The sequence below is a fragment of the Melanotaenia boesemani genome, chromosome 6 (assembly GCF_017639745.1).
Source record: "Melanotaenia boesemani isolate fMelBoe1 chromosome 6, fMelBoe1.pri, whole genome shotgun sequence".
NCBI classification, from domain to species: domain Eukaryota; kingdom Metazoa; phylum Chordata; class Actinopteri; order Atheriniformes; family Melanotaeniidae; genus Melanotaenia; species Melanotaenia boesemani.
The window spans coordinates 29,082,057-29,108,448 of NC_055687.1; the positions used below are offsets into that span (position 1 = coordinate 29,082,057).

At 41.1% G+C, this 26,392-nt stretch overlaps 1 protein-coding gene across 3 annotated transcripts in view; it reads right to left on the reverse strand.

Annotated features, from left to right (window-relative positions):
• Positions 1–989: 989 nt before the first annotated feature.
• The window catches only part of LOC121642020 (zinc finger protein 516-like), a 43,396-nt gene continuing 17,993 nt past the window's right edge, over positions 990–26,392 (reverse strand). For 2 of the 3 annotated variants that reach the window (XM_041988476.1, XM_041988477.1), the window contains exons 2-5: positions 14,847–17,074; positions 10,497–11,816; positions 7,255–7,359; positions 990–2,103 (exon numbers count right to left, since the gene is read on the reverse strand). In XM_041988476.1, the coding sequence (XP_041844410.1) occupies positions 1,916–2,103; positions 7,255–7,359; positions 10,497–11,816; positions 14,847–16,620 (3,387 nt within the window). In that variant the 5' untranslated portion in view covers positions 16,621–17,074 and the 3' untranslated portion in view covers positions 990–1,915. Of the gene's footprint in view, positions 2,104–5,146; positions 5,218–7,254; positions 7,360–10,496; positions 11,817–14,846; positions 17,075–26,392 lie in introns of all 3 variants that reach the window. The other variant, XM_041988478.1, reaches the window with a different exon arrangement.

The following is a 26,392-nucleotide window of genomic DNA, read 5'->3' on the forward strand; positions in this document are numbered from 1 at the left end:
AAAAAAAAAAGTAATAATGCTGGGTTCAAATACCAAAGTAGCAAAACTGGTCACGTGGAACATTGTGACAAATATGAAGACCATATTCAAGATATCGACCTGCTGGTTGGAATATTAACAGCTTTTTGAAAGCCTCATGCAGTGGTACTAAAGCTGTTTTGCAGACTTTTTTTTCCATCTTTTTGACCACAAGTTATTGAGGTCTATTTCAGAGCCTAACTCCAAGCAAGTTCATTAAAACTAGGGCATGCACCCAGCTGTTGTGTTTCTATAAATGCTGAACGGATCTAAGCCGATAAACAACTGCAACTTCATTTTATGGAGGGCTGAATGTCAGTTAAACACTTCCTTACTGTGTTTAATGCCTGCAGTTTCTTTTAAGCTTGAATTTTTTAACTTGATCATTTTAAACACTGTTTTTATCTAATGTTTTTCCTTTGTCCTTTCCCTTTTATTTTAAATTTTAAATTATGTTTCCCACTTTCATCTGTGATGATGTTTAGCTTTGAATCACCCTGTCATTGAATTGTGCTATAGAAATAATCTTGCCTTGGCTTTTTTGGCTTTTTTCCCCCATTTTTTAGAAGTATGAAAAAGGCTTTGGTGAAACACATACTACAAGATAAACAATCAGAACGTTGGATTTTTTTAAGGCTTTCACTTGAACCCAGCATAACATGCTAAAGAGTTTTTCAACAGATTATTAGGTAAAACGTCAAAATTGGCTTTTGCAATGGAAAACATTAATGTATATTTGTTGTAGTACCCTGTTCCACTCTCCAAATACACAAGTTGCAATATAATCTCTTCAATGGGCGGTGAGCATCTTCCTGCCACTCCCATGTTGCAGAGTCAGTCTAATTTAAAGTCTGAACCATCTGAACGAGAAAACACTTCAATATGAACGAGTTATGGAGGAAAACTCAACTCTGTTCTTAAATGGACAATAATTGAATGGCCATGACAATGAGGCGCTCATTTATATTGGCTATTTAAAACAGGCTTTTCTTTAATGAGCATTTAAGTAGACATCACCATTAGCGTTCTCTCCTTCCTAATCCTACCCCTCTCCTTCTAATCATCAGCTACACAGCCTGTGAGCGACCACAGCACTCCCACTGCACTACACCGTGGAGCCGAGGGAAGTCAGTATAACACACAGTCACGCACACGCAGACAGAAAGGTGCATTTCATCTTCTCCTGAACTGGAATCCAGACTTGTAGCATCTCAGATGTCTGTTGCTGAATTGCAGGGCATCGTCTTTTGCTGTGGCTTTGTGATTGCTGTCCTGAGAAATGCACAAACTCGCACGTACAATAAAGCTTATAAAGGAAAAAAAGAAAAAAAAAAGCACTGAAGGGGCGAATAGAGCAACCATGCAATACCACAGTCCTGGATTAGAAAGCTAGCAGCTGCAAATGAGTTGAGTTTTTCTGCATCTTGTTATGAAAATTCTACTTTTCCTGTAAGGCTGCACAGCTTTACTTGTTGGTACCCCCAAAATGGCAGCAAGAGGCAAATCTGTTAATTTCTTTGAGTACTTTTGGATTCAGAGATTTTTTAGATGATGCAAGTCTTTATATTAAAGAAGACTAAATGATTTAATGGTGGTGGCTTCACCTTTCCTCTTCATTTCCATTTCGTGGTTAGACCCTTTTTTCATTTTCCTTTGAAAACAGCTTCAAGAAGTTTCATAAAAGAATTAAGAAAAAAGATCAAAAACTACAAGAAGCTTCATCATAGAAAATTTCTTCTTCAGTCATTAAAGGATGATGAGTCTTGGGTCCTATTTTCAAAGCTCAAACATTAACAAACAGTGAACAAACGTTTTTGGAGTTTGTTGGGGTCCCTGACTAGGCTGGTCCTCGGGTCCATGTTGTGGTCTATCATTCACATAGAAGCTAAAATTGTTGTCATTGTTGTTTAGTTGGGTGTTTGGCATCCAGCGCTCCTCGCTCCTCCTGATTTAGTAATGAACTCCTCATGTCTGGATACTGGTTGTTGTCAAAAGGCATGTGGTGGACACTCTGGACGTGCGTCTTTAAGTTCCCTTTCTGAGAAGCTCGGTATGGGCAGAGCCGGCAGCAGAATGGCCTTTCCCCTATAGGGCATAAAGATGAAAGATTAATTAGGCATTTTAAACTGGATTAAGGGCATTTTAAAGCATTTAAACAAAGACAAAATCAGGCACGAGACTTGCTGCAGTGGGAAACAAAAGGGGAGGGGAGCACACAGACAGACAAACATAAACCAATACACATGATGGCATTCAGCTAGAAGTCGGGAAGCATTATGCAGGGCAAGTGAAGCATTCATAGGGAATTTTTTACACCTGAGTTCACTTAAAAAGTTTTCTATCCTGACCCAGATGGAGTAACTCTTCCTCCCTCGATTCTGCCATCTGGAGAAGAGTGCCACATCCCCTTGTCTGTCCCACTGAACAGTCCTACTTTTGTCTCTGCTTATTTCTTTCAATCACCTGGGCCACCCCGCACACCCGCAAACATACCACACACACACACCCGATATCCTCTCTCCTAATTAGGACTGACCTACAATGGCACAGACACCTCTGCAAATAAAAAAAACAAAAAAAAGAAAGAAAAAAAAGGTAACGCACGTGAACAAAACAGATGAGAGTGCCATTTAATTGCACCTAATTATCATTTTGATAAATGGAAGAATATCAAAGCAGGAAAACAAATGACTCCCCCTGCCCCTCCCGCACCTTTCTCCCAGAAGAAGAAACAGGGAAATATAGCTGTTATCATACATCATCAGAAACACAACAGAAAGAAAAGAAATAGATGAGAGCGAGAGAGGGGGGAGAAAGAAATAGATAAAAACAAAAAAAGGTGCAATTAATCACGGAAAAATCACATGGATTCAAAAAAAGAAAAAAGAAGCAGCTGGAAAGATGGCACGGCGGAGACGTGAGAGGAAAGCGAGAACCTCCACGACATCGTCCTGTGAGGAAACATAGCTGACGAGACCGATGCACTACATTATACTAAAGGTTATCGTCGCCATAAAGCAGCGTCAACACTACATCTAATTGGACCCCTCTGCTGCTCCTGCTCCCATCACTCATAGCGTACGGTAAATCTGAGCCCGTGTTGGTCTGTGTGTGTGATTAATTATGATGGAGGCACAAAGTTTAGAACATGGCTCCTTACGAATGTCAAAGCAGAGCAGATTTAGTCTTCTGTTCCCTCTGCGACTCATCCCTGCCTGCATGACTGCGTTCCCCAAAAAAATAAATAACGGTGGAAACTAATTCAGAAACCAAACTGTAAATTTACTGCAATTTCTTGTGTTATTGAGAATCATCACTTCTCTGGAAAACTACCTGCTGAGTTCATGTGTGGGCTCATTTGGAAATTTACCAGAGTTTGCACCAGGGGTAAAGTTTTGAATAAATTTGAGGTAGTGAAACATCATTTCCACCGGAGGAACAGGAGAAACAAATTCTACACTTGCGTGATCAAAAACAGCACATGTATCAAAGCAATTAATAATAAAGTAGAAGAGCAAAAGGAAAAAGAACTAAAATGCACTCAGAGAGCGCAGGCCTCCACAAAGCCATTATTGTTTTTTCTTTTTTGTTTTTTGGGGGGTTTTTTTGGCCAATGACTGTGGCATTATTTTTGAGTTAGAAGCTCTCATGGCAACTTTATCTACCATCAGTCTCTCTCACATTGTTGTGGAGGAATTGTGATCCACTCTTCTTTACAATGTTATCGGGGTGATGTCTGGATTTTGACTGTGCTCATTGCAACCCCTTGATTCTTTTCTTTTTTTAGCCATTCTGCTGTCGATGTGTTTCTGTTGTGTTTAGGTAGGTTGTCCTGTTTTATGACCCAGTTTCAACTAAAGCTTTATTTGTCAAAAGATATCACCTTTGACTCTACAATACTTACGTATATAGAGGAGTTCATGATGAGTCAATAACTATAAGGTGTTCAGGTCCTGTGGATGTAAATAACAAAATGCCCACATTATGACTCCTCCACCACTGTGCTTGACAAGCATCTCCACACTGGTCTTGTCTCTCCAAAGGACATTGTTTCTTGATGCTTGTTTGGATGCAGTTTTGCAAACCAAAGCTGTGCAGCCATGTTCATTTTAGAGAGGAGAACGTTTCAAACAAGCCATACTTGTTCAATCTTTTTCTAATTGTACAGTCATTAACTTTAATAAACATGCTAACCGAGGCCTGTGGAGTCTGAGCTGTAGCTCTTGGATTTTCTTTCAGTTTCTTTGAGTATTATTGAGTTTGAGTTTCTGTCCACAACTGGAAAGATTAGATTGTAGTAAGGATGGACATTTTTTCACACACTGTTTCTATGTATTGGCTAAGTTTTTGTCAACTAAGATAATATGTAATGTTTTGTTGTTCATATGAGGCTGTATTTACTGAATTTAAAACCTGGTGAGAATCTAACATTTTTTAAAAAATTATTCTCTATATAAAATCCAAAATATTTAACGAAGGACTGTGTGTATCTAGAATGTTTGTTTTAGAATAAATGAGAAGTATGGTGTGATTTTATACAGCATACAGTAATGAAATATAGTCTGCTTTGCTAAAATAATTAACTCTTGATTTACTTTGTTTAATTATGTCAACTCTTAGATTTAACTGTAAACACTGTTTGAATGTGTTACTCAGAGTATATAAAGCTTTTGTTCTCGGAGCATGTTGATGAGACTCAGGTAAATCAGATTTCTGACATATCAATAAGCTTAAATTAGAACTTTGTTGTGTTAATTTTAACACCAGAAATCCCTTCAGTGCAATCAGCACAAGGTTTGCAAATGCTGACTCTTTCCTAGCGAAGCTGCAACCGTTCGATGAGACACTTGTTATACATAGACTGGATACACACATTCAGGTGTGATCCAGCTGCACCGTGACAATGACAGGTGTTAATACCAGGTGCGGAGGGTGCCACGTGTGTGTGTGTGAATGTAACACATGAACAAAGAAGAAAGCTCACACAGGATGAGAGGCTGCACGACTGACACACACACACGCACACACGCACACATGCACACATGCACATGCAGAGGTGAGACGTCAATAATAAAGAAACATGCAGAAGCAACGAGGAAGCCCAGTTATCAGCCATTGTGCCACATACTTGTTTGGGAGCTTCAGAAGCGGTGGTGTGAGCGTCAGTGCCTCTGTGGAGTCCGTTATAATCAAACCCAACTGTGGGGGGAGAAGGAGGAGGAAGGGGGAGGAGGAGGAGGAGGAGGAAGGGGGAGGAGGAGGGCATTTGGTTAAACGCTCTACCAGATCCACACAAGCATTTTCCGTCTCTCTTCCACCACCACCCGCACACAATAGCCTTTGCCACCAGCGCCCTCTTTAATAGAGGGGAGCTGGCAGTGATGATGATGGTGATGATGATGGTGGTGATGGTGATGGAACCTGGTGGAGGCAAGTCAGTGATTTAATATGACGCATGTTAATGGAGGCCTCGGGGTGGCTGGCCTTTTCTGCGTGCGCATGTCCATGCCAAAGACAAGTGTGGGTGACAACATTAATTACAGCCTCTGCGAGTGTTTACAGACCCTACGCATGGCCAAGTGCGAGTGTGTGTGTTGGTGCAGAGTGTGTGTTTACAATAAGGCTTGGGGGAAGCTGAGCACTGCATCACTTACCATTTGGCCTCTGTCACTTAGAATCACTGGCTGTGCCACATATCATTCACACTCTCTATAAAGAAGCTACTTATCTCGGTGTCTACTGTGATCACTGCCAGCCCGGGTGATGGACATGACAGGACAGGAGAGTGGAGGAGAGGAGGAGGAAGCAGGGAGACGTGAGGAGGTAGGAAAACAGGCATCGGAGGGGTGGGGAGGAGAGGAGAGAGAACAAAAGGGAGATGTGGGCAGAGAAAAGAAGAGAGGATCGAATGGTGACGAGGATGGAATAGAGGAGTGAAAAGAAATCGAAGGAAACAAAAAGCAACGGAGTAGAGGAGGATGGAAAGCAGATAGAAGAAAGGCAGAGGAGAAATGATGGGATCAAAAGATAGGGAACTAAGAGAGGGCAGAACCTGAGGAAACATTTTGAAGAGGGGTAAAAGATAAGACAAGAAAGAGGAAGCAAGGAAAAAGGGAGATAAAGACGGGATATCAGTCAGGAAAAGGAGAGGAGAAAATGAAGAGAAAAGGGAAAATGAGAGAAAGTGGAGAAAAAGCCAGGGTGTGTGGATCAAGCTGTTTAGTGAGTGGCACTCAGATGCATGCAAATGGATTCGCGAGGTTGGCATGGACAAATGCTGTTCCGGTTCATTGGAATGCACAATTCCATCTCTCTAATTGACATGCAATTAATAATGTATACGATTTGTCACAGGTCAGTATCTGCAGCAAATCATGTCTCAGTTTAAAAAATAGAGACAGCTGCCCAGCCCAGGGCAGGCAGGACTCACAGATCGGCTGTCACACTCAACTGAACAAAAAAAATAAAAAATTGGTTTTGATTTATTTCGCAGAAAGCAGGGACGTAGTAGCAGTGGTGTGGGGACTCAGACGATGACAAATTGTTGTGAATGTGAATCTCCGTGCATATATTCTCTATATCTCATGTCATTGTTGGTGGGTGGATAGAGCTGTGGGGATGGTGAAGAGTGTGTGCACAGATACGAGCGATGGCTGAAGTCGGTCAAAAAACTGGGAACTTTTAAGAGTGCATGAATAATAAGCAGCTAATTATTCTAAAGCAGGACGCTGAACTTCTTACAGATATTGTATGTGCTGTTCAGTCTACTAATAAATCTTTCTATTCTGAAAATTTTACAATTTCAGTAAGTTTGTAAAACCATTTATCTTCCAAAAACCTCATGTATTAGCTGTCAAAAACTTTTATTAGGTGATTTGATACCAGAATTTCCTTTAATCTAAATGTTACTCAATCAAAAAATTAAAGTAAACTTACTGAACAAGCGCAGAACATTCAACTTCATAAGATCAGACCGACACCAAACATAAATGAATGTTTATAGAAGTTTGCACAAGGTTGTGCAAAATATATATATATAAATATATTTTATTATTTGACTCATTGATCAAATAGACAAAGTGTTTTTTATAATATTACATGATGAGAATATCTGGTGCAGTGGGGATCTGATTTGTAAATCATTTTTTGTCAGATCGATGAACGTGAACGAATAAGTGTGATTTGCGTTTCTTTGACTTTATTTTTGGTGTATGTGCATGAACCAGCTGTATTTACCTGTATGGGATCTCATGTGAGTTCGCAGGTGGCTGGGCTGACTGAAACTCTTCCCACACTCCTGGCAGAAATACTGCCCCTGCCGCATGACAGACCTCAACATCCCTGATCACACACATGGAAACAGGAAGCACAAAAGAAACGCAGTTAAAAAGAGGAAATCTTCCAAAAATGGCAGGTTCAGTCTTTTTATAGTCCAAAGGTCAAAACAGAAGTCAGATGATGATCAGACACATGATGGGATGAAGCTTGGACTGTCAACAGGTCCCGTAGCACAAGGAGGCCCAACAAGACATATTACTGATACTGTCTCGTATGAAATAAGTTAACCTTTAAAACATGAGGTCTCCCAGTTAGGGGACTTTGAAAACACATGGTGGCAAACTGTGGAAAAATGGTCAGTTTGGAGGCCTCGTCTGAACCGTCTGTACTAAAACCTTGCTCTGCTTCACACATTGTACAAGCTACAGATGCATCACTCCACAGAGATATTTATATTCATCCAGAAAGTGTCAGTTTAACTGATTCTTCACCTGTAACACTTGTGCTGATATTTGCCAATCTTAACAAATTTCACAAGTGTTTCCTTTGACCCCAAAAGTGTTCAAATAGACCATGTGGCTGCAGAGATATACTCATTTAATTAAGGTTATGCAATTTTTATCAATTTTACATTGTGATGGTTTGCTAAAATCAGCTGCTGGGTCCTGTTCTAAGTTGCAGTTGTTGAACTAGTATATCACTTCAAAGAAATTTGCATTTAAGACACTTTTAGGGAACGCAGAATATATCTGAATGAACTTTTTTGCAAATCTTTTTAAAAAGAAATCTTAAAACAACATATTTACACATAAATCCCAGATGCTTTGATTTCTTATGAGTTTCTACATGCATGAAGAAGATGTCTTCTCATGGCAGTGTTTTAAGTCTGAATGAAGACATGAAGGTCAGTAATGGGCAGAAATCGTTGGTATATGTGTGCATGTACGTAAGCACGGAGCCTGGCTGGAGCGGTGGAGCTAGGTAGCATCAGCAGTGGACTCGTGCAGGCATCATTAGTATGTCTAATGTGTCATTATGAGCGGCTCGCTCCAGGGGCTGGACTGCAGCTGTCACACAGCATCATCTCATAGGCTGACAGCAGGACACACACAGCACACACACACACTGCATAAATTACAGGCAATTAAAACGCCCCGGCTGTGATGTGCCCGCTCCGCTGCCCGTGTGTCACATGTCAGGTGTGTGTGTCGGCATGCGTATGAGTTACAGGGAATAAATATATGTGTGCATGCTTGGTCTGAGGGAGGAAAGCGAGGCACACATTTACAAAAGATCACACACTCACAGAAAAAACCAAAAAACACTGACTGGCACTGCATGCACCTTTAAATGTTAATGACCTGAAATGGCAAGAAACCCTGTTTAACTCCAAAGTCACTTCTTTATTAAAAAAAAAAAAAAAGGCTGAAAATATTAACAAGTGACTTTAGTCTGTCTTGATCAGCAGGATTAATCAAAGAAAACAAAGTTGTTCTTGTTCTGTAAGTCTTAGTTAACACAACTGAATTATTATTAGTTTTTTTATTTACATTCCTAATTCTTGCTCCAGTGCTGTTACACACCACATGCAATGAATCAGGAAAAGACTTAAGAGATACATGCAGACCAAGTGACTTCAGGAGCAGGTTTTCAGCATCAAGCAACCTGCTGTTTGCAGGATGGAGAGAATTCACGTGTCAAACCCTCAATGATCAGAATTCAGATACACGCAACACATCACTCGTGTTAGATTAGAGTCTTTTTCCAGATGTAGAGAAGACGCACGAGGACACAACATTTCAAGATGACTGGATCCATTTAATGACATTCTGAGTATTACACACACTCATGCACACCAACACACACATGCACTTCTCTGACCTCGCATGCTGACAGATAACATGCCGGGAGGGGGAAGGGGTTACTACCCAAAACCCTAGCAGACACATGAACACCCTCAGCATAAAGGCTGGTGTATATACCTGGGCAGGTTGTTTGTGTACAAGTGTGTGTGAGTTTGGGAAGGGAGGGGGAGGAAGGGTGGGCTGCACAGCAGGAAATAGGAGGACAAGGGAGGCAGAAGAGGTGACAGAGAGTGTCTCTGGCAGCCCGACTGCTGGCCTCTGGATACTCTACTTCCACTCCGGGCCGCCAGCCCTTCTCACTGATGCACTAATGAAAGACAAGACAGCGCTGGATGGAAAACACAAGCAGGCCAACACACACTCGAGCACATATTTACAGAGGGAAACAGGAGAAAGACTCAGTTGCTCAAAAAAGGTCACTTTATAGCATGTGACTCAAAGGGCTAAGGCAGATCGTGACGATATGCGCCTGGACAGATGACAGCGATGTCATGCGTCTGCTCTGGGGCTGTTGTCTTTGACCCCTGGCTCCATCCAGCCCCACTTGACCTCAGAGACACGACTGAAAATGGGCAAATAATATGGATGTTGGGTAATGACCATTTCCAAAGCAGCTGGTAGGGTAATTATTCTGTCTCATCTCTCACTTTGTCTCCTCTTTTCCCTCCCTCCATCTCTCTGTCTCTCTCTGTTTTACCTTCCTCCATTCGCATCTGTGCGAGTCTCTCGTCAGGCAGAGCCGTTACCTAAACGCTTTGTGACAGCTTTCTGGGAGAGTGGAGCCGGAGACCAAGGCATGCCTCGCAGACCTGAGAGCAGCAAAGGTTCTCTCACGTCTCTCACAGTAAGGAAATAAATAAGCATGTACACACACTCCCTGCTGCAAAAACTCAAGCACATATGGACAAACACACTGCCCTGGACATAACTTCAGAAACATGAAAGCACACACGCGTTCGTTCACTGGATTTCCGCTTATTTATTCAAACCCTCATCAGTATGGAGAGCTACTCTATATGTATATCAATCACCGTCGGCCAGATGGTGAGTTAAAGCGTGTAAAAGAGAGGGCACACTCTGGCTAATGCATACATCAAACAATAAGTGTTGATCTAAGTGACTACTAATATCTTTTAATTCTTTAACTTGTCCCATATTATTAGTGTTAATTAAATTAACTGCAAAACACATCTTTGTGAGTCCTGAAACATGGCGCTTTCTGAGGTGCTCTGAGCAGCCTGATGATGAGAGAAAGTTTTTTAAAATCTTGGGTATTATAAATAAAATTCACCAAACATATTCACTTTAAAGCTTTGGATGAAATTTTTTCCCTACCTGTGGGGTCCAACAGGGCGTTGGATGCGCCCCAGCGGTGGTAGAGGGCAGCTAACTCATGCGGCCTGTAGTTTTTAAGAAAGCTGAGGATGTCAGTTGGCATCTCTGGTGTCTCTGCGATTGGCTCCTGTTTCACATCACCACGACCTTCTAAAGGTATTGAAGAAGAGGAAGAGGAAGGGGAGGAGGAATTCTGTAGGGAGACGCCCTGACTCTGGGAGGCACCGTAGCTGTGTGCTGAGGTTGAACTGTGGGTGATGGCGCTGGGCCTGGAAGCGTTTGCCCGGCCATGGGTGTGAGAGTTGGGGAGCAGCTGATGAGACGAGCCCCGAGAACGGCTGTACTCTGCAAGGCCATGTTTGCTGGACAGCATGAAACCCAGACCCTCCTGAGACATCAAGTAGCGGTCAGCCTGCCTGGAAGCTGAAGCGGAGCTGGGGGTTGGAGCCGAAGAACGCATAAGGCTACCAGTGCGCTTCTCCACGGAGTTTGAAGGTGTCAAGGAGCTACCCCGAGGGTCCATATCCACTTTGGGTCTGTAGCGATGACTCTGGTCTTTTGTGTGTTTGATGATACTGCTGCTGGAGCTGCTGACTGGCCGTGCAGGGACTCTCCCAGTGTGGTTGCCGGATGTGGATGCGGAACCCCTAGAAGAAGAGGTGCCTGGGGTAGAAGATGAAGATGATGATGTAGAGGCTGCTTGACTTGCTGGCCTGGTCTTCTTCAGAACCTCGTTGGAGCAGTTTGGAGGCTGTGTACGTTGGGTGAGCATCAACGGAGGCAGCGGCTGACACTCCCTTCCTTCCAGGACAGGTGGAGGTCCGGTGCGTCTCCTGGAGGACAATAAACTGTCTTTGGAGCCCTTTGTGTTGTTTTTAGGAGCCCATTTAGGAGCCAGATTGGAGCTACTGCCGTTGATGCGGTGAGCCACCGTCTGGTGCATCCAGAGCACCTCAGGGTAGCGGGTGGAGTGAGAGCAGAAGGAGCACTTGTGGCTAGGGAGGCTTTTTCTATCTGGGGAAGATACAGCCCTGATGCCTTCAGCCCTCACACACAGATCAATAGGGATCAAGGTAGGATCACGTGGAGAGGAACGAGCGGTGAGATTAGCATGGAGGGATACGGTGTTGTTCTGCATGAAAGCTTTCTTAATTTTGGGATAACCCCCAGAGGTGCCTCTGTCCAAGCTGGAGCTGGGGCTGGGAATGGGGCTGGGTCTATCGTTTGAGGCAGCCGGGTGTTGGACACGAACATGATTCAGGTAGGCCTGGGTCTCTGTGGTGGCAAAGTCACACAGGCTGCAAATGTAGGGCTTCACATCTGTAGGGAAAATAGAGGGACAACACAAAGGTCAGAGCTTAAAACTTCAGCCCACGCTGCAGGATTCATGTTGTTTTGGAGAATGACCACCAGGTGGCAGGACTGGACCATAATCCTATTTCTTCTATGTCGACTAAGGGATTTAACACACTGTATCCCAACTTACTGTATCCTAATAATTATTCATGGCACACTGACTGTGAGAAATGACAGGAAGAAAAAATTAAACTCATCCAAAACGTAAAAAAACACTAAAAATAATTAATCACGATGTTCTAGTAGGTGTTCTTTTTGGTAATTAAAAATAAATAATTATAACCAAACACATCAGTTTTAATTAAAACTAAATAAATTACTAAATGAGATCATTTTATCTCTAATTGTTGATTATCTTTGTATTACATTTTTAACAAGTGCACAGTGGCATCATACAAATCCAGAGTTGGACATGAAACACACATAATATTAAATTCAGACAGAAAATATCGATCGTATATTTGATTTTTTTTATTTATTTACTTATGCATTTTTATACTTATGGTAACTGACTGAGGTGCAGCTCATTAAACTCTCCACAAGGTGGCGTTAATGCCCTATCTATGAAAGTTAAATCACCACATGAAAACTTATTTCTGTGTCCAATTTCCAACAGGAATAATAAAGGAAAAAAGCATTAATATCAGTAATAAATAGGAATATCACTTCTAGTGGTATATATATATCAATACCTTAATTACAACTTCTTTATTTATCTTTATTTTATTTAGTTTGTTTTCTTCTGTTTTCCCTCCTACTTTACACACAGTGGTTAAATTGTTTATATTTGCTTTTCTCTTTTTTTTTTTCTTTTTTTTTTACTAAGGAGTGAGTTGCACATTTTTCTGCTCCCCACAACGCTTCCTCATTTTCACAGCAACACCAGTAACATACCATCTGTTTTTCATTCGGCTTCCTGTTGGCAAAACCGGCCAACACTAACAGCTCAGACTCTGCCAAGGTGAAGGCTTTTTGAGCAACCAGGCAGGGTGGCAAAATAATAAGCTCTGCTAACCAAGCTGATCATTTCATTATTCAGTCCCTAACCAGTTCCTGTCACTTGACTTACAGTTTGTAACTGTAAACAAAACATAACTGTCCTTCCATATGAAAAATAAAAGACCAGTTTTGAAGCCAATTTATATCCTTTGCATCCCCCTAAAGAAGCTTAGTTACATCAGAGTATTTGGGAGTGTCCTCTGAGTGCGTCCCCACTGCATGCACCCCCTCTCCATTGGGAGGTGACACTATAAATAACTAGTCCCTCAGACATCAGGCAGCCTGGCCGCCTCAGTGGTAAGAAGAGTGGATGAGTGACAGTGGAAGTGTCACAGGAGGCAACCTCAGAGATTAGGAAAGAGTCGAGGGGGGGGGGGAATTGGCCGGATGGATAAAGGCCTTTTCATCTTGACAAGATTATCCTTTGGGTAAATGCTGAATTGCTCTTTTTCAAGATACTTTTTTCACTGTAATCAATAAACTTTATCAACATTGAGTATTTCTAATATGCTTTAAAGTCTTATCAGATACAATAAGCCTCAAATACAATTACAGAAAGCAGACGCCAGGGTGTCCTTGGTGAACATAATGTGTTTGTTTCACTTTATTTACAACTAGAAAAGAAGCTGCTTTGATTACAAGGCTTATTACAATAACTGGCTGTCAAACCATAAACAACATTACTGAGTTCAAGGAAACATTTTGTGTGGCTAGCATAAAAAGAGAGTAGAAAAAAACATATTCACACACAGATATGGGGGGTGAGGGGAGTTTCCTGAGACAGGAAGACCTGAAATAGCACACAGCTCGATCAGGCCTGAAGAAATGTTGCTGCTATTTTTGAATCTGTGCAAACTGGGAAGAATGGAAACAATCACTATATTTCTTTGCTATCCTCTATCCTGACCTGTTCCTTCAGTTAGTTTGTAAGAACAAAGGGCTGCTCTTCAGGGAATCCTCCTTTGATATATTTCACTCATGATCATGGGTGTTTTGCTTATGCATTGTTGGTTCTCTTTTTTCCTCTCTCTCTCTCGCTCTCTCTGTCTCTCTCTCTCTCTCTCTCTCTGCAGTGTTTATTGGTTGTGGAGGTGAAAAAATGATCGGAATCCCAACAATGCCCTTTTGCACTGCTGACATTCCTTTGACAGGATTAACATTTCGTTTAATCATTAAAAGAAATCATGTGTCATATTTTTGATGACACTGGTATTGAAGAAATTTGCCAGTAACAGTGGAAGTTTATCCACTTAATTGTATTGCATTTGTAAACAAAATGCTATCCCCACTGATGTAATTTGGACATTTTACCACATGGTGGCTCCACTTCCCACTCCACAGAGTGATGAAATGAGGAGCTGCTCCTTCACAAAGCTCATCTCATCAGCAGATCTTTACTACAGGGAGACAACAGTATCGAGCTTGTAAAAAACCCTTTCATAGCAATTACTTAAAAGTAGGTAATTGAAATTTTGCTGCTTTTATTTATGCAGAGCTTTATTAAGGTCCCTGATCCCCGGGATTTGCTGCATCGTTTGGAATTGTTATTGGGTTGAGTGACTCAGTTTCAGCCAAGCTTTAGGGGGCAAATAGATGGCCTCATATTTAACTCTAGAATACTTTGGTATACAGAGGACTTTATGGTTGACTCAATAACTGCAAGATACTCAGGTCCTGTTGTTGAAAAACAGGCCCAAATCATCAACCTTCCCCTACCATGCTTGAAAGCTGGTATGAGGTGTTTAAGGGGATATGTTGTGTTTAGTTCACCTCATTTTAAGATTAGGTAAGGAACAAATGTTTTTTAATTAAATAAAAGTGTACGTTTTCACAGCTGTGCAGTACGTGTGTGTCTGAATGATTAATATACTGAAGTAAGCCACAATTTCCATTTTTATTTCTAACCAAAGTTAAAATGAGTTCTTCATTCCCCATATAATATTTCTTTAAGATGCAAAGGGGTAAAGCTTCCAACAATGGAAGCTGTTTACTAACCTGAAAGCTCTCCAGAGTTTGAAGAACCCATCTCCGAGGCTTGATGTCCAAGGGTGGAGGCAGGTGGAGAATCTCCATACCCTGGAGTGCTGGGTCGGCTGGGGGAGCCAGAGTCTGGATCACTGTTGGAACCCCATCGGTCATCTCTTGTGGTTCTTTCTTTCTCTCCCACAGATGCCCTGCCTCCATCCTTCCTGTGGACCCGCTGGTGGACAATCATCTGGTGACGACTGCGAAACATCTTCCCACACTCAAAGCACTCATTACACTTGGAGGAAGCTTGCGACTGGGATGATCGTCGTCGGTCTTGACGACATGAGGGTCGGTACTCTGAGTCGCTGAGGCTCTCCGGTGTCCAGTCCCCTGACGAGGTGTGGTTCCCCAACCCAGAGCTGCTGCGTCTGCCTGAGCTGCGCTTCTCTTGACTTTGCAGGACATAACTGCTACTCTCCTTCTCAAAGACAACAGCAGCTCCAGCGAGGGTCTCCTCCCCCAGATTTCCTCCACCATAGGAGGCTTTGTAACTAGGCTCAACGGGCTCCACAACCCTTCCTTTAGTGGCTAATTGCCAGGCCTGGTAGCTGCAAACTGGATCTAGCTCTGGGATTTTTTTACCTAAAATCTTTTTCTCTTTTTCTTCCACTTCATCCAGGCTCTTGCCCTCCACAGACTGGAGGTTTAAGTAGTCGAGGAAACGTCTCTTAGCAGCTGGTGAGTCCTCGTCACCACTAGGCTTGGACTGGATTGGGGATTTCCTACCATAATTGAGACTGTGAACTTTGTCATGGGCTCTCAGGCTTTCTTTGCTGTGGAAAAGGTTCCCACATTTTGAACACATCTGATAAACAGATGTAACAGATGCAGAAACTAGATCGGGACCCTGGGCTACATCATTGATGGTGGCCGGATGCTCAGAAGGATCTGCTTTTGACCGAGACCTGGATTTGGTGTTGTGCGTTTTCATGTGAGATTTGAGGAACCAGGCTTCTCGGAACCGTCTCCCACAAATTCGACAGCAGTGGTCCAGTATTCCCGCGTGTTTTTTCATGTGTGACTTCAAAAACCAGGCTTGTGTGAAGACCTGGCCACAGGTCTCGCATGGGAATGTGCCATCGTTCTGGGGCTGGATGGGTTCCGACTCAGTCACAATCTCTTCTTTAACAGTAACAGTTTCATCTTCTGCATCTGCCGTTATGTGGACCTTTTCTATGTGACTGAGGAGCTGGTCTTCCCGCTGGGCTTCATAGCCACACAGACGGCAAATGTAAGGCCTCTGGGTGGTGACAGATTTTTCCCTTTTCATGCTCCGTGCAGGCACTTTCCTCCGACTGTCCTCACTAGTATCCCCATTGATCATCTTGTTACAGGCAGAGCTGCTCTTAGTTGGACTGGTGCCTCCATCGAGACCCTCCGAAACCCTCATCTCCTCTTCCTCGGCCCCACCCTCTTCATCGTCATTGGAGTGGTGAGAAGACAGCGTGTCCAGTTTGTGGCTGCGGATGTGGACTTTAAGGTTGCCCTTCTGAGAGGCCCTGTGGTCGCAGTAGGGGCATTTGTACGGACGAGCACCCGTGTGGCGTCGCATGTGCTGTGACAAAGAGCTAAGAAAAGGGAAGCTGCGTCCACATATGTTGCAGTTGAAAGCCCCGGGGATTTTGTCATCCTCACCCTCAATTTCATTCCCATTGTCAGGTCTGGCCTTCTCTCCAATCAGCTTCTCCTTCTGACCTCCAGCCTGAGTCTCCATTACTTCCACACTCTCTCTGGGATTCATGGTATAAATGAAACCACCCTGTGTAACAATGTTTGCAAGCTTATTAACACTTGAAACTTCTGCTATCTGCAGCTGTACATCTAGGGATGTCTTCTGTGTCTTAGCAGGTCACTTGAAATTCTTTTTACCTCCAGTCATCCAGTGAACAGGCCACTAATAGAGTAGCTGATTTAGCAAAGTCAACTCACAGGATGACTCAGTAACTCTTCATAAAGAGCGATGTATCATTGGCTTTGTCAGGCAAAAATCTGCCTCAGGTGCAATAAATAAATTGATAGTTATGTCTCTTTGCCAGAATAAGGAAAACACTCAGATTCAAGTCGCCATGGTGTCAGTCGAACTTCAGAGTTGCTAATCCACAACACGTCTGGTCCTCATTTTCCTAGTTCTCTCATCTTCGGTTTTTATGCATCTCAGAGTTTCCCTATCATATCACAGTGAGCTAGCTGTGGACCTGCAGAGTGACAAAAAGAAAAAAAGACAAAACAGGGAACATGTTAGTTAATGTGCAATACTTTAAAAGTACTTGACATTTTCAAACTGATGAATCTGCAAGCTTTTCTGATGATGTTAATGTTAAATTTTACTTATTTGTTTAATTATTTGTGTGAAAGGGGCAGATTGCATAAGATTTTCTTATTTCTGCTCCTTATGAAACTTATGTTGTATTGATTGTTTTGTTTTAATTAAGAATTAAATTAATTTTCAGAGACATAAAAATGGCTGTTTTTTAGCTAAAACAAATAACCAAGTAAAACAACAATGGGTAAGTTACAATGAAAAGTTTTATGCATAACATAATCCGTGGAAAAATTAAAAAACTACATCCTTAAAATCAAGCATGAATCACGTGTGTGTGTGTATGTGTGAGTTTTGGGTGATTTTCACCATATGTGTAGGCTTTTGGCAAGTCTCTAACTTGCACTTTGCACCACTACTATTTATGTTCATGCATGTGTGTCTGAGCTTGTGCTGTGCCTGAGCAGTGCAGCAGGACTGGGGGCTGTGATGCCACAGCGGCTGAGTCGACACTTTACACAATCAGTGTGGGAGCTGGGGGGGGGGGGGGTCGCGTTCACATCAGCAAGATCAGCAGAGCCACCATATTCCCTCCCCTTACTGGCCTCACACACCCGCCTCAACTGACACAATCACATGACAGGGATCTTAGGTACACAACAGGAAGTGGCTCTTCAGACAGTTTGCTTTGCTCTATTTCTCAAACTGGAGATGAATGGGGTCGAGGAGCGAGTCAGACAGAAAGAAAGAGAGAGAGAGATCGAGATAAGCAGAGACAAACATACTTTGACAGCGTTCACTAACTTCACACTACGTGTATTTTGTTTGGTAGCTGGAAAAATTATGCCAAAAGTTTCTGCGTCGCTGCTTTTGTTTCGAAACCTCAAAATCATGCAGGGATTTCAACATTTATGTGGGATGTGTCATACATATTACATATTACATACATATGCTGCAGTTTTCTGAATTAAGGTGAATCACTTTTGTTTTCCTTATCTACCTATCAGCTTAATAAAAAACATTACTAATTAAAGCAGCTTTACTGGTCAAAATGACATATTTTACTGTATGTGCAAAACTTGTGAACCATGAACAGAAATCTCCATGCAGAGCCTGCATGAGTGTGTGGACTACATGAAATGTAACTGACAACATTATTACAGGCTATAACTTGAAGTGTCAGAGCCCATAGGCTGAGAAACTGCCAGGCTCTAATTACAAGCGGATAATTGATCATAATCATAAAAGGATAAGGTGGTGGAGGAGGGAAGTTAGAGCAAGAACAATAATATGTCTAAAACTATTGTGTTGAAAATGACTACCCTGCACCAAAGACCTCTATCTTTTTAGAATGAATTAGACCATTGAAATAAGGTGCAATGGTTCACCCCACTTCTTCTTGGAAAGATTACTATGCTCTGGCTTTCAGGGAATAAGAACCACTCCAGCAAGGACAGCAACTGGGACTAACACTTCTTTGAAACAACGTGTATTTCAAAATCCAGATCTCAAACCAGACCTTTATTCTAAAAACCAAGGCAGGCTTGCTTTCTGTTTTGCATTTTAAAAATACCTTACTTCAAAATTTCCGCCAGTCCTAAGAAAACGGCTCTATGGAGAACAATGCCATTCAGCTGGTTCTATGAATCATACCTCTACTTTCTAGATTCCAGTCAGCGCGCTCGCAGTTTGGAAATTAGATCGTTTCCTGGCAGGTGAGCTCACTAATCAGAAAGCCATCTACTTCTCCAAACTGAGAGCGCTCTGACTAGAATATATTGAAGGTAAGACAATGACTACAAATGGGAACTACACACAACCTGTTTATAAAAGTTTGTTTATTAAAGTTTGACATAGCCTTAGGTCTGGAAATTAAACCAACAAGGAAGTGCCTGCAGAGTGAAACTCCAGCAGTTGCAAAGATAAATCAGTCTATGCAGATGTTTATGAAAATTTACACTACTTCTTATCTGATCTGAAGTACAAGTTTTACTAACTTAAGTTCTCAGTTGTAATTTCATGTTATTTTCAGTAGAGCATAACATTTATTCTGTGAATGTAACAGACAATGAAGCTGGAGAGGGTAAATGTAGCACTACAGATGTACACAGTTTCAACAGTTTTCAATGAAATCCCAGAGTTACATTAGCTTTCGATTATATTCTACGACTAACTGGAGGGAAACACACATCATATAACATTATATCTTTTGAATACTGTGCTGTCAGTGTGGACATGTGTGTTACTGTCTCAAGTTGTTTTTAGGCAGTTGACATGAGATACTTGCATATTATCTATACCGCATTAGGCATTACCCAAAAAAGTCCTCTCCTAAAAACTGCTATTAAAAGAAAAATGACGACTGATATTTTTTCACTTTTTTGTTTAAAATCACTGAATCAACTTCAGTACCAAATATGCAATTATTAAAATTATTTTAACCCTTGAAATGCAAGTTTGATGACATGATGTCAATGCTGTGACAAACTGTGACTGAAGATAAATGTTCAGAGAATATAAACATAGCAGAGCTCTTAGATCCAAAGACTCGGGTCAGAGTCCAGACTAAACATGGAGAAGCGGCATTTAGCTGTTATGCTGCAAACAAATGGAACAAACTGCCAGTGGAGATTAAACTTTCACAAAATGTAAACACTTTTAAATCCAGGTTAAAAACATTTGTTTTCTCATGCGCCTATGCATGAAATCTGCACGATAACTTTTAATTTTTATTTTGCTTTTAATTATTTAATGTCATTTATGATTTTATTGTGATTTTTCCTATTTGTTGTTGCCTTTTACTTCTTTTTAATGCTTTCTTTGCACCATCTGTAATGCTTCAAATGTTTTATTTTAACACACTCTGAATTGTCTTGTACATGAAATGTTCTATACAAATAAACTTGCCTTGCCTCCTTGTTATAAAAAGAAAAACCCAAAAATAAATTGTTGTTTTCCATATAATAGATTTTGGTAAATTATTACAGTTTGATTCATGGACAAAAAATTCTCTTCTGAATACTCTCCTATAAAAAAAAAGACAAAAAAAAAAAACCCAAAAATTAAATACTTCCAGTCAACTTTAGTCGTCATCAAAATGACCAGAAAGGTTATTATTCTAATTATTTCAACCCGTTTAATGTCAGTTTGATGGTAGAAGACTTTGTTATCCTCCAATAACCTGAATAGGTGGTACATTTGAGAAAAAATTAAATTGCAATTTCAAAGTTTTTCAAAAGAAACTTTTTCTTGGGAAAAATAATGGGGTAACACGACCATAATGGTGGCCAGAAATTGAGGTAGATTTTCCTGAAAGAACTAAAAAGTCCCTAATGAGCTACAAAGTCACCACAAATGCCTTTACTCCTTCATATCAAGTGACCTGAATAAAACAGGTAATAGCATGAATTTAAGAGCAAAACTGTTGCTGATTCCTTCAGCGTCTAGTTGTGGTGTTTAAAACAGGGGATAATAGCCTTATTTCCTATTAAATGGCCTCACTAACTAGGGGTCAAGAGGGCAAGGAGGGGTTTGAGACAATTCAACAGTAAGCCTGTCATCCACCAGACAGTCACATGTACAAATTGAAATGTAATGAGATTAAACGGCAGAAGGGAAACAATGCAGCCTCCTCTAACACTGAGGCTAAAGACAAAGAAAAAAAATGGGGAAAAAAGAACAAATTGGCTTAGGGATGGGGAAACTGTCCAGAAAAGGAGAAGATTACCAATCCTCGAAGTCATCAAAAAAGAAGAAGAGGTCTCCAAGCTCTATAAAAGATTCATCCACCGTCTAGCCACTATTTCCACTTTGTAAACCTTGACTGTCTTTGACATCCTCCCAGCTAATTAACCTCATGTACATGCACACACTATGAAGGAATTGATAAAACTGTAGAAAATGGCAGTGTCTAACTAGCAGGGCTGCAGCTGAAACTGTGTTTTCAAGGCTGCTTTCTGATTGAAACAAAAACGCTTGTTTCATGTTTTAAATGTGCAGGAAAATGATCATCCCTTATAAACAATGACCTCTAACCTTAGCTGAAAATGTTGCCACTTATGTTACCCTAGCATGAGTTACTGGGAATAAATGGAGGCCTGATGACTGCTGTGTGAAACAAAAACAAGTGCCCCCTCCCACCCTTTCACCCACCACCTACATCTGAACATGCTCACCCTTTTCTGTTTTGCTTTCTGAACTCTTGAAGCAGCGGAGAATGAGCAAGGGCAGGAAATCCGTTTTTATTTTCCCATCCATACGCAAACTTCACAAAGCAGCCTGGTTATTTCAGTTCCAGAAACCCATGAGGTCCACATCTGGACTGGATCTTTAAACAAACCTAGTTAAACTGTACACGTTGGCCAGCAGAGGACCTGTTTACACAGTTCAGTTTGTGTTTGTTTTCACACACTAGTGTCTCGCAAAACCAAACCTAAGAACAAAGCACAGTATGGTGAAAATGCAACAACGACATAACAACAAACACAAAACTTACAATTAGAAAAAGTTACACACTGATTATGTTGGCTCAACAGCTCCCTCTAGAGGCAATATTCTGCTTACAGACATCTGGAGCAGTTTAAGAGGGATGTTCACATTGGACACAAAACATACTCCTGGATAGATGACAGGCCTGACTGTTTTGTTCCTCTTTGACAAAAACACTGTCATCCGGCCAGGGAGCACCTCCATTGTGGCAATCATCTCAGAGGCTGCCATGACACAAATCTCCTGAACGCAAGGGTGCAGAGCTCGGCTTTCATAACGCACTGACTCACTCACGCTGTCACCTTATCACTGGTAATGACTGTAGGTCGTTCTCATGTGGGACATCCTTCAGCCATGATGGGATCTGCCTCCCTCCCACACAGCGGCGCAGAGACAAGTGTTCGAGGTTAAGGAGAAAATACACAGTGGGGGGAAAAATAAAGAGTGGGGCTTGTGTTGGAATGAACACACAAGTGCATGCATACATGCAGGAGAACTGAGGAATCAAGAAGGAAAACAGAGGGGCTTTTAACGTTGTCCACACACATCTTTTGAAAAGTCTATATACGCACACTGTGGGCTTTTAACACTGTTTCATACAGGCAGCATTGAAAGTTTAACGCCCCCCCCCCCAACACACACACACACACATACATTGCTTTATGGAGCATAACATACAGAGAGCACTTTACAAAAAAAATCTCACTATCCTCTGTACAGTGGAGACATTCAGTGCTCAGAGAGCGACAGAAAGGATGGCATGGAGTCTTAAATACACACATACACTCACACACACACACACACACACACACACACACACAAATATACTGTGCAGAGCCAGTGTATTCTCAGACCAATCAATAATCCATTATGAAAAAACTGCTCTTCAGCTCCCACCCTGCTCTAAACCGTCAGACAAAGAGGTCTGCTGTATGCTCCACGATGAAGACTGAAAAGTAAAGAACAGCTGGAAAGACACCACAACACAAACACACACACCTACAGGCAGTTCATAAACACACACATGCTGTAGGATGAAAACTGTACCAACTATAAAACAACACAAAGAGAGGAACCTTTTTGGAAATGTTTTGGCTGCCAGACAAGATTCTGCTTCCCTCAGTTCATTTTGTCCACAACTGTGCCATTCAAATCTATAACTATAAGGAACAATGTAAAATAAATATAGTTTTATTAATGTGTAGATTATTTCAACACCATTATAAAATGTATTGTTTGTGCTATGCGCTACAGTTCTCACATACTTGCTCATAACCACATCTGGATATGTATACAACTTCTTATGTGTTCAAGCTACAATCCCTCAGAGACTGAATTCACATGGATGTGGTGCAGATGTGTGTCATTTTTAGCCTAATCTTGTCTTTAAATGCTCCCCCATTTTAGAGCTTTGAAGGATTAAACTCTAAAAATGTTTACTTTAGTTGTCCAGTCTGTACAGAAGCTGGAACTGACTTTAGTTATGTTTAGCTAATGTGTAGCTTTTTTATGTTAGCTAGCTAGCTAGCTAGCTACACTGATGAACATTATTGTCTGATTCTACTTTTAGTAGAAAAAAAAGACTAAATAACACAAACGGACACTTTCTATCTGATCACATCTGTTTTCTAAAACAGTACCAACATAATTTGACTCTAGCTTAGTTGTAATTTGTTCTATTAAAGTCCTATTAAAAAACAAACTTAGATTTAAGGGTGAGAATCATTTAAGTATTTTGATTTTTGTAATTTATTCTGGTGTTTACATAATTAATAGCTAGGTTTCATTAGCTGCTCATAATCAGAATTTAAAAGATGGGAATACAAAAGGGGTGAATAAAAAATCTGCAAAACCGAAGGACTTGATAGACTTGGTTAATTTTTAACTTATACTATTTCCACCTTCATGCAACACAATTCAACCTAGTTTACTCACTTCAAACCAGTCATTTCACTTTTTTATATTCCACATCTTTTAAAAAGGTCACTTTAATTTAATCAGTAGTAAATGGAAACCTGATTATTATTATTAAAAAGTTGGAACCACTTTGGATGAAATCTGGGTCCAGTCTGAACTGAGTTATAATATAATTTTCACTTTAGACCCTGCTCTATCAGAGCTGGTCATTCTTATAAGAACGAAGAGCAATGGGGAGGCTTTACTGCTTTGTTTGGGTCTCCATTTCCCATCCTATCCTGGTTCTATCCCTTCAACTCCCCCCTCGCCTATCACTTAAATCCAGCCAGAACAATGGAGGGAGTCCACGCTGTCTGTCTCTCCTCACACTGACCCCCACCACTACCACCTCAATCCCTGCCTGCCTTCTCTATTTTTCGTGAGAAGGGCTTTTTGGGTAGAAAAAAATTCTACCAGGTCTATGTTTATGTGTGTGGGTAGGAAGTGGCAGGTGTTTGGGTCAATGCTGTCAAGTTACATTTTAGTGACCCACCCCTTGCTAATGGGACTACTAGATGGGTCAGAAAGAGAGTTGAATGGTTGGCATCTCAAAAGTGTAAAAATAAAAATTGAGGGACTTATGTATCTACTGGTTATAAATCTCAGAAATACTAAAAGAATTTAATCTTCATTGTTCTTCTTAATTATCTGCTCATTGGGGAGTGACACCTGCTGGTACACTTTAGCTGTTTTTAACACCAACAAGCACTGCCTTCTCTCAGGGGCCAAACCATCTTCAGCTTCCTCTGGGATCCACTTTGTATTTGTGTATGTGTGTGTGTGCTTCCCTCCCCCCTCGCCTACCAAAAACCCTGCCTGTTTTTCTCACACCACTCGTTAACCCCTGGGTGCTCCTGCCCTAAGAGCTCACTACACCCACCTCGCTCCTGAGCACACACCAGCATTCCTCACACACATGAGCACACCCTGAGATCTACTGTCACTGTGCAACTAAACTAACTTCAGCATTTACAGAAAGTAGATAAGTTAACAGTGTGGAGTCCTCGTGTTCAAAACCTCCAAAACTAACCTTTAACCTTAATTTAATCTCAACGTTAATCTAACCCCCAACTCCTAAATCCACATCTTAATCCCATGCTATTGGACTGGATGTAAAGATGATCAAAATGGTCTTATGTAAAACACAGTCTTTTTTTAGCATCATTTGTTTCATGGATAAACATTTTAAAAACAGCTGAAACTAACTGTTGCTGCATATGATTGAAGTTTAACCCTTAAAACTCTGCTAGATCACCAGCGCCACCGGGCGCTATCACTTATATTGTCAACAATTTCTTAGGAAAGGTACTTTGTAACTTGATGGGGTAGATTGTGATCAATAGCTTACCCTTTAGGTGATCTATGGATGTTTTCCAGGCATTTATATCCTATCCAGGAGGTTTACACTACAGCTGCAAAATGTAGTCTTTATTCAGAGACTATATTATAAATCCACCATGATAACACTATTATTTATCACATTTTTGTAATAAAAGAAGATTGCTATCACTATTATGTTGCTAAGAAACCTCTATTTTGACACTGAAATTATTATTAAGCCATGTCCTGTCAAACATTTAACCAATTAGAAAGCTTAAATTGATGGTAAAGTCCAATCAGGAGCAGCAAAATATCAACAAGTGACAAAAAGTTATATGTCTGTCTGAAAAGAACAAAACTAATGGTCCTCACCAGAATAAAGCAATGAAAACATTTTTGACACAGAGTGGCGCCAAAAATGAGCTGAGTTGGAGTTGGTTTAATGAGGATAATAGGTAAATAGTAGAATAAATAACTGATGGTTTTAACAGTAATATTTTTTCTAGTGAAAGCCAAGACTTAAGAGAATGATATGCAGATCTTAATTTGTGTGTTATTTGCTCTGTTAGAAATAAATTCCATTTATTTGTTTGTTTTTTTTTGTTTTTTTTTGGCCTTTAAGGTGCTATATCTGTTGCCACATTTGCTCTACATCATTTCAGCCTCATTATCTAACAACTGAGGCTGACATGAACAAAACTAATGTGTATTCTGACTGTGCTTTAAAAGTGTATTTTTACATAAACAAACAAACAAACAAAAGAGGTAAAAAAAAAAACAAGCAAACAAAAAAAATAGCAAAAGACTGGCTGGGAATTTCAAGGGTTAATACTCTAACTTCAACAAGCAAAATCAGTTTCCCTCTGTTTGTCTCTCACAAACAAAGTGAAGGCAGACCACGGCAGGACGGATCAAGTCAAGCACGGGCAACATGCCGGCGTAGTAACGCAGAAAGCAGAGCAGCCAGTCACGGTAATAGTGTCCCATTTAAATCTAAACTGAATCTTCCATCTATTTTCACATAACTCCCCACTGTCCACTCTTCTCACAACTCTCACAGCCTTCCACCTCTTCCTCTGAGCTTTCCCCCTTCATCCGTCTGAACAACCCTGAACAACCTCTGCAGCTGAGTCTAGATCAGTCTTTTTGAAGTGTAATTAGACCAATGACCTCAACAACGGCCACCAGTCTTTCAAACTGTCACCCTCTCAGATACAACCGCTTTATTTTGTTGCTTGCTAAGGCGAGATGCCCGAACTGTTACAAGAGTTTACACACCAATGCTCCTCATCCTCACAGACAAATCATTATTGAGCCAATTAATGTAATTTGGCTGATTCCTGGCATTAACACGAATAAACGAAAGCTGTTAAAATCTTTTCAATATTCTCTCAATTGTCACTTTACACAGAAAAACCGAAATGAGAACTCATTCAATATACTGGCGACAAGAATAAAAAAAGGAAGTGTGGTTTCACCTTTGGTGTTG